The sequence below is a fragment of the Dermacentor andersoni genome, chromosome 4, assembly GCF_023375885.2.
Source record: "Dermacentor andersoni chromosome 4, qqDerAnde1_hic_scaffold, whole genome shotgun sequence".
Lineage (NCBI taxonomy): Eukaryota > Metazoa > Arthropoda > Arachnida > Ixodida > Ixodidae > Dermacentor > Dermacentor andersoni.
In genome coordinates this window covers 204228953-204241288 of record NC_092817.1, presented here as the reverse complement: position 1 = coordinate 204241288, position 12336 = coordinate 204228953, and the positions used below count along the sequence as shown (strand labels likewise).

The 12336-nt window shown below is 46.5% G+C and overlaps 1 protein-coding gene across 4 annotated transcripts in view; it reads left to right on the top strand.

Annotated features, from left to right (window-relative positions):
* LOC126538426 (cytochrome P450 4c3-like) overlaps positions 1–10556 on the top strand; it is a 65550-nt gene extending 54994 nt beyond the window's left edge. For all 4 annotated transcript variants that reach the window (XM_055074734.2, XM_055074736.2, XM_050185268.3 and 1 more), the window contains 2 exons: positions 8241–8420; positions 10194–10556. In XM_055074734.2, the coding sequence (XP_054930709.2) occupies positions 8241–8420; positions 10194–10369 (356 nt within the window). In that variant the 3' untranslated portion in view covers positions 10370–10556. The remainder of the gene's footprint in view (positions 1–8240; positions 8421–10193) is intronic.
* The last annotated feature ends 1780 nt before the right edge of the window (positions 10557–12336 follow it).

Genomic DNA, 12336 nt, shown 5'->3' with positions numbered 1-12336 from the left:
GTTCAAAATAAAAAATGCGGGCAAGACAGATGGCGATTATCGTTGTGGGACAGGTGCAAGTGAAGGGTGCAAGTTTCTTTAAGAGTGTAGCAGCAAGCTTCAGTGATACAGTACTATCGTATATACAAAGAAGCACAAAGAAGGAAAAAGAAGCATTACTGAACCAAAACAGTAAATTTCAAGTACAAAAGCACGCTGAGGGCCGTATGTATGTCCAGAAATACACGAGTACAATTGCCATTCTTTGAGGCGCATGCTATTTGTCGGCGTCTGTTTCAATGTTTGTAAAACCAAGGTTCTTAAACGCTGTTCAGGACGTTTCTATCTACAACGCTTGCACTGTGTTTTAAAGCTAATCTTGAGTAAGTACACTTATTTGACATGGCAAACCAGTAATGTGGAATGCCGAAAAGTGGAGAAAGTGGCATGAGAACTCAAGTTGCCGTCTGCCAGAGGGTAGAATGAAGCTAGGACACTGGTCTCTCAGAAAGAAAGCCTCGTGGTCAAAGAAAACAGCACCCAGGTCCGCGGATGTAACCCTTGACTAAGCGCTTTCCTTCTCGTTCCCTCTGCGAACTGAGCTTACCGGGGGGGGGGGGGGGGGGGGGCTGACAGATGGCCGAACAAGGTTAAGCGGCGGAAATGGGGCCCCAGCTCTGGCAGCAGATCACGTGACCTGCAACACACGGTTGGTACTGGGCACGTGTACTGTCGGCCGCGCGGGCCCGCATAACAGAAGCTAAATGTACACCTCCATTAATCACGTGACGTTGGCCAAGCGCACTCGGTGTCCTGGGCCACCCGGTCCGCGCATGCTCCGTCGCACCCGGGATATCACGGCAGCGGCGTTACTGACGGTGTCATCTCGCCTCTATTGTCCATTAACTGGTGTGGCAATAAAGAGCTTAGCATACTTGTGGGTCTAAAAATTAATCTGCAGAAAACTAAAGTAATGTTTAACAGTCTCGGAAGGGAACAGCAGTTTACAATAGGTAGTGAGGCACTGGAAGTTGTAAGGGAATACATCTACTTAGGACAGGTAGTGACTGCGGATCCGGATCAGGAGACTGAAATAATCAGAAGAATAAGAATGGGCTGGGGTGCGTTTGGCAGGCATTCTCAGATCATGAACAGCAGGTTGCCATTATCCCTAAAGAGAAAAGATTATAACAGCTGTGTCCGCACGAGACCACCACCAAGCACCTTACTGAGACGTGGAGGGCTCTGCGGCCGAAACAAAGCCTCCCTTCTCCGCCGGCCAAGAGAGGAAAACGCGCTTTCCGATCGCTCAAGGTTGCGCGGACATAGTATAACTCTAGCGTCTAGGAAAAGCTTAAACAGGTGCGATGGCGGCACGCATGGCGTGGGAAGCTAGCCGCCAGAATAACTATCTCAACTACTACTGCTGACGAGGGCGAAATACCTTCGTTTAATTATAAGTAGTCCTATTAGGGTTATTATAATTACACGAAGGTATTTCGCCCTCGTCAGCAGCAGTCCTTGAGATAGTTATTGTGGCGGCTAGCTGCCCATGCCATGCGTGCCGCCCTCGCACCTGTTTAAGCTTTTCCTAGATGCTAGAGTTATACTATGTCCGCGCAACCTTGAGCGATCGGAAAACGCGTTTTCCCCTATTGGCCGGCGGAGAAGGGAGGCTTTGTTCCGGCCGCAGAGCCCTCCACGTCTCAGTAAGGTGCCTGGTGGTGGTCTCGTGCGGACGATGCCCTCTCGGTGAGCGCATATTTCCCCTCATCTTTTAAGAGGTTCAATATTTACAAACATTTGTCTCGCAAACCATATTTATTTCAAGGGAATTTTCCACGTCTCAATAATTTCTCTCGTTGTATTCGAGTGCTGATTGCCGTGTTAAAGTTTGTTAACGAAGCTTTCCCTCAAGTCTAAATATTTTAACGCAGTTTGTCGTGTACGTATCATGGCCACGTACACTTCTATCGCCTTCCGTTTCTCTACCACGGGTGCGCTCTAAAACCACGGCGCTGCAATTCTGCCTCAGAGACTCTCCTTTCCTTCCTTCTTCTCCTCCCTTAAAATGGCTCTCTTAACTACTACACGCAGAGACAAAGCAACAGCGCGCGCTTTAGATGCCATAGATGAGATGAATATTTACAATTATAATTAGGGTTATCATTATATTCGAGTGCTGATTGCCGTGCTATCGTTTGTTAACGAAGCTTTCCCTCAAGTCTAAATATTTTAAGGCAGTTTGTCGTGTGCGTATCATGGCCACGTACGCTTATATCGCCTTCCGTTTCTCTACCACGGGTGCGCTTTAAAACCACGGCGCTGCAATTTTGTCTCAGAGACTCTCCTTTCCTTCCTTCTTCTCCTCCATTAAACTGGCTCTCTTAACTACTACACGCAGAGACAAAGCAACAGCGCGCGCATTAAATCCCATAGATGACATGAATATTTACAATTATTATTAGGGTTATAATTGTATTCGAATGCTGATTGCCATGCTATCGTTTGTTAACGAAGCTTTCCCTCAAGTCTAAATATTTTAAGGCAGTTGGTCGTGTGCGTATCATGGCCACGCACGCTTATATCGCCTTCCGTTTCTCTACCACGGGTGCGCTTTAAAACCACGGAGCTGCAATTTTGCCTCAGAGACTCTCCTTTCGTTCCTTCTTCTCCGCCCTTAAAATGGCTCCCTTTCCACGTAAGTATGAGGCTCGGAGCAGGAGCTATGGCGCTTCAAAGTAACCTGGGGCCTAACGAACCAACCGACTGAGCTATCTTTCCGGGCAACATCCAAGGGCCGCGAGTTCAAATCACCTGTTCTCTTCCTTTTTTCCCCTTTTTTTAAAGGTCTTTTATTTTATCACTGTACGGGAACCCTCCTAAAATATTTTATATATCCTCAATTATGTATGGCCACACATGTGCAGGTAATAAATACCAGGTTCTCTAGCTGAGTGCCATCCGTGCGGTATAACCGAGCTCAGATTGGTCCACCTTGACTGATGAAATAAGGCACCACTGTAGGTTAAATGAGGCGTACAACTCCTGCGGGACCCGCCGTGGTTACTCAGTGGCTATGGTGTTAGACTGCTAAGCACGAGGTCGCGAGATCGGATCCCGGCCCCGGCGGCCGCATATCCATGGGGGCGAAATGCGAAAACACCCGTGTACTTAGATTTAGGTGCACGTTAAAGAACCCCAGGTGGTCGAAATTTCCGGAGTCCTCCACTACGGCGTGCCTCATAATCAGAAAGTGGTTTTGTCACGTAAAACCCCATAATTTAATTTTTAATTTAACTCCTGCGGGGATGGTAGAGTATCCGCCTCCCGTGCAAAAGGACCGTGATTCAAATCCCGGTGCCACACAATTCTCCACCGGAAAATAAAAAAAAAAAACGTGTGTTGAGAAAATTGCACAAACAGGCCTGGAGTGCGGCCTGATCCCGGTGACCAGAACCGGTAACGCACTCTCTCACCAGAGCAGGATTGGCTACCCTGGTGCAGTACTTGGCCACAACCTCCTATATGAATACAACAATCAAACCCCGGCCCTCAGTCTCCAGCAGCCGCGAAGCAACTGACCCCGGCGGCGGTCAGATCTGTGACGCAGCAGAAGGTGCTAAGAATACCTGGCTCCGGACAGGCCGCAATTGGAATCTGAACCTGGCAACGTTTAACGTTAGAACGTTATCTAGTGAGGCGAGTCTAGCAGTGTTATTGGAGGAATTAGAGGGTAGTAAATGGGATATAATAGGGCTCAGTGAGGTTAGGAGGACAAAAGAACCATATACAGTGCTAAAAAGCGGGCACGTACTGTGCTACCGGGGCTTACCGGAGAGACGAGAACTAGGAGTCGGATTCCTGATTAATAAGGAAATAGCTGGTAACATACAGGAATTCTATAGCGTTAACGAGAGGGCGGCAGGTCTTGTTGTGAAACTTAATAAGAGGTACAAATTGAAAGTAGTACAAGTCTACGCCCCTACATCCAGTCATGATGACCAGGAAGTCGAAAGCTTTTATGAAGACGTGGAAGCGGCGATGGGTAAAGTCAAAACAAAATACACTATACTGATGGGCGACTTCAATGCCAGAGTAGGCAAGAAGCAGGCTGGAGACAAGTCAGTGGGGGAATATAGCATAGGCTCTAGGAATAGCAGAGGAGAGTTATTAGTAGAGTTTGCAGAACAGAATAATATGCGGATAATAAATACCTTTTTCCGCAAGCGGGCTAGGCGAAAGTGGACGTGGAGGAGCCCGAATGGTGAGACTAGAAATGAAATTGACTTCATAATCTCCGCGAACCCTGGCATCATACAAGATGTAGACGTGCTCGGCAAGGTGCGCTGCAGTGGCCATAGGATGGTACGAACTAGAATTAGCCTTGACTTGAGGAGGGAACGGAAGAAACTGGTACATAAGAAGCCAATCAATGAGTTTGCGGTAAGAGGGAAACTAGAGGAATTCCGGATCAAGCTACAGAACAGGTATTCGGCTTTAACGCAGGAAGAGGACCATAGTGTTGAAGCAATGAACGACAATCTTATGGGCATCATTAAGGAGTGCGCAATAGAAGTCGGTGGTAACGCCGTTAAACAGGAAACCAGTAAGCTATCGCAGGAGACGAAAGATCTGATCAAGAAACGCCAATGTATGAAAGCCTCTAACCCTACAGCTAAAATAGAACTGGCAGAACTTTCTAAGTTAATCAACAAGCGTAAGACAGCAGACATAAGGAACTATAATATGGATAGAATTGAACAGGCTCTCAGGAACGGAGGAAGCCTAAAAGCAGTGAAGAAGAAACTAGGAATACGCAAGAATCAAATGTGTGCGTTAAGAGACAAAGCCGGCAATATCGTTACTAATATGGATGAGATAGTTCAAGTAGCTGAAGAGTTTTATAGAGATTTATACAGTACCAGTAACACCCACGACGATAAGGTGAGAGAGAATAGTCTAGAGGAACTTGAAATCTCACAAGTAACGCCGGAAGAGGTAAAGAACGCCTTGGGAGCTATGCAAAGGGGAAAGGCAGCTGGGGAGGATCAGGTAAGAGCAGATTTGTTGAAGGATGGTGGGCAGATTGCTCTAGAGAAACTGGCCACCCTATATACGCAATGCCTCATGACTTCGAGCGTACCGGAATCTTGGAAAAACGCTAACATATTCCTAATCCGTAAGAAAGGGGACGCCAAAGACTTGAAAAATTATAGACCGATTAGTTTACTGTCCGTTGCCTACAAAGTATTTACTAAGGTAATCGCAAATAGAATCAGGAATACCTTAGACTTCTGTCAACCAAAGCACCAGGCAGGATTCCGTAAAGGCTACTCAACAATAGACCATATTCACACTATCAATCAGGTGATAGAGAAATGTGCGGAATATAACCAACCCTTATATATATCCTTCATTGATTACGAAAAAGCATTTGATTCAGTCGAAACCTCAGCAGTCATGAAGGCACTACGGAATCAGGGTGTAGATGAGCCATATGTAAAAATACTGGAAGATATCTATAGCGATTCCACAGCCACCGTAGTCCTCCACAAAGAAAGCAACAAAATCCCAATAAAGAAAGGCGTCAGACGGGGAGATACGATCTCTCCAATGCTATTCACAGCGTGTTTACAGGAGGTATTCCGTGACCTGGAGTGGGAAGAATTGGGGATAAAAGTTGATGGAGAATACCTTAGCAACTTACGATTCGCTGATGATATTGCCTTGCTTAGTAACTCAGGAGACCAATTGCAATGCATGCTCACTGACCTGGAGAAGCAAAGCAGAAGGGTGGGTCTGAAAATTAATCTACAGAAAACTAAAGTAATGTTTAACAGTCTCGGAAGAGAACAGCAGTTTACAACAGGTAGTGAGGCACTGGAAGTGGTAAGGGAATACATCTACTTAGGGCAGGTAGTGACCACGGATCCGGATCGTGAGACTGAAATAACCAGAAGAATAAGAATGGGCTGGGGTGCGTTTGGCAGGCATTCTCAAATCATGAACAGCAGGTTGCCACTATCCCTCAAGAGGAAAGTGTATAACAGCTGTGTCTTGCCAGTACTCATGTATGGGGCAGAAACATGGAGGCTTACGAAAAGGGTTCTGCTGAAATTGAGGACGACGCAACGAGCTACGGAAAGAAGAATGATAGGTGTAACGTTAAGGGATAAGAAAAGAGCAGATTGGGTGAGGGAACAAACGCGGGTAAATGACATCTTAGTTGAAATCAAGAAAAAGAAATGGGCATGGGCCGGACATGTAATGAGGAGGGAAGATAACCGATGGTCATTAAGGGTTACGGACTGGATTCCAAGGGAAGGGAAGCGTAGTAGGGGGCGGCAGAAAGTTAGGTGGGCGGATGACATTAAGGCGTTTGCAGGGACAACATGGCCACAATTAGTACATAACCGGGGTAGTTGGAGAAGTATGGGAGAGGCCTTTGCCCTGCAGTGCGCGTAACTAGGCTGATGATGATGATGATGATGATGATGATGATGATGATGTCTTACCAGTACTCACGTACGGGGCAGAAACCTTGAGGCTTGCGAAAAGGGTTCTACTTAAATTGAAGACGACGCAACGAGCTATGGCAAGAATAATGATAGGTGTAACGTTAAGGGATAAGAAAAGAGCAGATTGGGTGAGGGAACAAACGCGAGTTAATGATATCTTAGATGAAATCAAGAAAAAGAAATGGGCATGGGCAGGACACGTAATGAGGAGGGAAGATAACCGATGGTCAGTAAGAGTTACGGAATGGATTCCAAGGGAAGAAAAGTGTAGCAGAGGGCGGCAGAAAGTTAGGTGGGCGGATGAGATTAAGAAGTTCGCAGGGACAACATGGCCACAATTAGCACAGGACCGGGGCGGTTGGAGAAATATGGGAGAGGCCTTTGCCCTGTAGTGGGCATAACCAGGCTGATGATGATGATGATGATGATGATGATGATGATGATGATGATACTTACGAGGCGCGATGCCCTTCCTGCATGCGGGATCTCGAGTACAGACGTATTGGCTGATCCGCCACCACCTGCCTTAATAAGCGGGCTTCAGCATGATCATCGTTTCCTCTACGTGTTCGTTGGCGTGGTTTACCTCGCCGCCTTGTAGCTATGATACTGGAGCTACGATTATGAGATGTCATGGTGGCTGTGGATCCGGCACCACTTGCCTTAATAAGCGGGCTTCAGCATGATCATTTCCTCCACGCGTTCGTTGCGTGCTTTACCTCCCCGCCTTGGAGGTATGTTACAGGAGCTTCGATTATGAGATGTCATTGTGGCTGAGGGGTCGCACCGACAATTGGGCTGACACTCGTGCACCCTCTGCTTCCTGAGGTGCAACAAAAACACTTGGTCATTTAATATTGATCTCTCTCTCCTATACTACGCAGCGGGCTGCCCATTAAAGAGACTACCATCGACTTGGCTTAACGTGTGCTACAATGAATGACATGACATTTTACGCTGGTCGCATCAGAACTTGACCAAGCAAACAGAGCTCTTCCATCGATCTTGAAGGGGAACAATCTATAGTTCTAATTATAGCTTGAAATATTGGGCTAATTTTGAGCTAAATTGTGGACCATTTAGAATATGCCAAGCGCCGCCCTATGAGTGGGTGACGAACAAGCATGTTTTATTCTTGAGTTTGTATTTAACCTTGTTTATCTTCCTTTTTTCTTCACTTTCCATGCGCCTACGGCTTACTCTCTCTTATTCACTCACTTTTCTTATTCTGTCTGCCTGTTCGCTTTTAGAGCTGGCAGGTGTTGTGCCCCTCCTCGTGGCTGTGGCCAGCTAGCTCTCTTTCTCCTCTTTGTGATTGTCCTATGCATGCAAACTTAATAATAATAATAATAATAATAATAATAATAATAATGTGCATTGGAAGCTGCATGTGCGCTCATGTAACTGTAGGGGACGGATAACGCGATGCTGAAACATTTCAATAAATAATATAATTATGGATTTGTACGTGCGAAAACCACGATCTGATTATCAGACGCGCCGTATAGTGGGGGACTTCGAATTAAGTATGAGCACCTGTGGTTCCTTAACGTGTACGTTACGGAACTGTCATTGCGTTCCCCTCCCCTGGAAATGTAGCCGCCGTGGCCAGATCAAACCCGTCACCTCGAACTGAGCAGCGCAACATCATAGCCATTGACGTCGGATCATTTTAATGATTTTGCGTGAAGTTATATGACAAGAATTCGCTGCCTGACGTAGTCCCACCTTCTTTCCCAGCTGGCCGAAAGCTACCGAAAGGCGCGGACATCCAAGTTGGCATTTACAACCTGCATCGTGACCCAGAAGTATTCCCCAAGCCGGAAGAATTTATTCCGGACAGGTTTCTTCCTGAAAACGTCAAAGGGAGACACCCTTTTGCTTTCGTTCCTTTCTCTGCTGGCCCGAGAAACTGCATTGGTGAGTGCTTCGATTGAATTCAATCTTGCTACTGCACTGGAACATTTTTAACTTTTGCGCGATTAATTCTTTTTTACATTTAAGCGCTTAAATATGACGTACCGCGCGTGCTGTAGGTGAAGGTGTAAATGCACATGAAATTAAATTCTGCTACTGTACTGGGGGGAGGGGAACTATAGCTTAAGTTTTGCCTGGCTGGGTCATTTTTTTAAACGTTTGAGCACTGAAATATGATTTACCGCGCCGACTGGCTTGAATATATACCGAGTGATAAAGATGAAATAATCGCTTGAACTATTTACGTGCGTTGTTAAATAAATAAATATAAAGGGCTTTCGCTAGTGAGGACCGCATGGTTGCAACTGAAGGGTGTGTCGTTCCATAGAACCTTGATTCGCTGTAGCGAAACGAGAGAGAGAAGCACCCGAGTGCGAGGCCAAAGTCGTTTAATTTTGGCCTGATGACTGACATGGAGGTAAGGAAAGGCAAAGAAACTAACAGATAAGTATAACGACACCATTGGGGAGGTGTCGATGAAAAATGTGAGCTTTTCTGCAATTTTGCTCGGTGACAAATTCACTTTAAGGACAACCCCATTGATTAGATGCACCATTGTACCACAATCCTGAGCCAAGTCAATGATGCACAAAGTTGTCGGGCAGATCATGTAGGAGAGCGGGGTGAAATACACAACGTACCCACATGGTGTGTTACAGAAACGAGCACTTCGTGCTTGCACATTCTTTTGAATACAACATCGGTTGATTAACATTTCTTTTCATCTGCATTGTGACGATGAGGACGATGATGATTACGATAATCTAAAACCATGGCGCACAGCCACCAAGGGGGATAGGCCAAGAATCGAGTAGCGCGGGCAAAAATTCTCTAATTGTCGATTAGTTTAAAAGAAATATAAATGAAACGAAGAATTTATTTGTTTATTGCTGTGCCCAAGAACAGCGTACTTGCCAGGGCAGAAAATATGCAATGGTATTGAAGAGTCGGACGCAGACTATATAATTTATATATGATTATATAAAGAAATAACAGAAACATCAACATTTCAGTCAGCGGGAGCACACCTTCCTGTTTGTTCTCCTAAAACGTTCGTCCCTGTAGCTTCTAAATTTTGCTCTTTCAAATGATATTGTGACATTAGCTCTGTAAAGATAGCTGTAGTTGATAACATTCGATTGAAGGAACGGGTATCCTGACATAAACGCCCTCAGTTTCAATTTTGTGAACGCCACAAAGTTTAAATGTATTGCATTTCTCCTGCTAGTAATAAGGGCCATCCTGCCATTGGTCTAAAATTGAACACATGCTTAATCAGGCTATATTGTGCATAATTTCCAGGAATGGCGTACCGCAAGTTGACCGAACAGAATGTTGACAGGCATCTAGGCTGGCGCTGACGCGGGTTCACAAGGATGGGTAAAATACATAATGTATAAAAATACTCAGACTTCCGCGATGTGGCTGTGAACAGCTTTGCATTGCGGCTGCCGGTGTAGCTTACACTAACATTTAAGGATTTACCCGAAATGCCTAGGACGTTTGTGTGTGACACCAATGAATTCCGGTAATGCCGCCCAAGCAAAACAATCAGTGCCTGCAATCTTGCACGAGAAAGCATGTTACGGGGATGGCCGTGGATTGACGCGTCTTCTTATTGGACTTCTTTTTCTCCTCTTATTGCAACCATATCGATGCTGACAGCATCGATTCAAAGCGTTTGCCCTACAACGGTTGTGTACTACTTTCCTTTAGGTCAACGTTTTGCCATGATGGAAGAAAAAGTCGTCATTGCCAACATCCTTCGAAACTACAAGCTGGTTTCACTGCATCATCGAGACAAGATCCGTGTCATGGCGGAGCTCGTTTTGAGGCCCAAGAGTGGTCTGCATGTGAACTTTATTCCGAGGGAGCCCACAAAATTGAAATGAAAGGATTCAGCGACAATTCATTCCTCCGAAGCCTTCACGCGTTGACTAAAGCACGTCTGCAAACGGACCGAATAAATGAAACATATGACAGCGACGGTCACCTCGCTTATATCTGCAGCTTTCTGTCATTTCAATAAATAATAAGCTCAAAGGCAGTATAAAATAAAACTATTGCATTCTGATTTTATTTCAGTCTCCTCACATCAAACTTACTATCCGTCTTTGCAAGCATTGGATGATGACCCACAGTGTTGTTTGAACAGCCCAATCCCTTGTTTATAAGAGGTCACCTTTGTTTGTTTTGAGTGCAATTAGCCCTGTCTCCCTAGACAGGTTTTCCTTGTCTATTTGGCTCACAAGAGCCGAGGACTACGCAGAAGTGGAGAGGATTTCGATGCGTCAGAGCTAGTGCAGTGAAGGTAGATAACCGGCTTATGAGGGTCTTGCAGGCGTCTGCGATTGGTCCGCTTCCCTTTGCTAAGTCGGCGGTGGCCGGTCGAAAGTCGCGGCATCGTGCAAGGGAACTTTAAAGATGTAGCTAAAACATCCTCCGCGAAAAAGACTGGGCAGAGCGATGTTGGATACGTGCCGAAAGGTCTCGATAGCGTCATACGGCTACGCAAACTTGTTTATTATACGCACAGAAATCCATTCTCCTCGGCCGCACCGAGCAGCCAGTGCCATAGTGATGCGTGGGTAGCCATCTTGTATTCCTTTTCAGGGGAAGAAAGAGAGCGAAATTGTAGAGAGGGAAGGCAGGGAGGTTAACCAGACGCATGTCCGGTTTGCTACCCTGCACTGGGGAACGAGTATAGGGACGGAAAGAGAGGAAGAGGAGATAGAGAGAGCACAGTGCGCACATTCGAAAGTTCGCCAAAGACTACACACGGTTTCGAAGACCTGTCGACTTGATGTACTTCAACAACGCTTTCGTGGCTTTCTGTGCCATCGACGCGTGCGGCCACGGTCCAAGGATTTTCATTTCTGTAAATGGTCTAGAGTCCAGCTGGTTCATTGCTGTGCTGTGAGCTTTACGCTCTATGTAGTACTGGGGACAGAGACATAACATATGTTCAATCGTTCCTATAGTTCCACAAGAGTCACACATGGGTGTGTTCCCCATTCCAATGCGGAACGAGCAGGCATTCCTAAATGCCAGCCTGAGCCATAGGCGGCACAATACTGTCGCCTCAGAGCGGGAAACTTTCGATGGCACTTCTAACTACTAAAGATAGATGGAGACAAAGCCGCAGAAGCGCTCCAGGAAGGAAGGTGGGTGCAGAGGTGGTGTCTCCGCGAGTGCACTTCTGGTGCTCTTCGTCATTGGAGGTAAATTTCCATGTGAGATCGCGACACACTGCAGCACGTCTTGCCGTGGCCGAAATGAGCGTACATTCAGATGCGTCCGGCCGGTATGGTAGAATTGTGCCGATGGTGTGCGACGGGTGCCTATCGTACAGTAAGAAAAGGGGTGAACAGCCGATTGCGCTCTCAGTAGCGATGTTGTACGCATAGGTTACCAAGGGCAGAATGACGTCCTGATTTGTATGGTCGGAGGCGACATACATTGCAAGCATGTTGCCGAGCGTACGGTTGTTGCGTTCTGTAAGGCCATTGGTTTGAGGATGGCACGCCGTTGTTGTGCTTTAAAACGTGACACTCTTTAAGAATGGCTTCCAGTACTTCAGATAGGAAGACACGTCCACGATCACTGAGCAGTTCCTCGGGTGGTTCATGACGCAGGATGAATCGATGAAGCAGGAAGAAGGCAACATCGCGCTGTAACTTCCGGGAGGGCAGCAATTTTGGAGTATCCCGTGAGGTGGTCAACCACCCCATGACCCAGTGGTTTCCAGCAGATGTCAGGGGAAGGGGTCCATACACATCAATTCCGACGCGCCCAAACGGCCGAGTAGGGTAGGGTAGATATTGAAGACCGGCTGGTGAGAGGAGCGGTGGAGACTTCC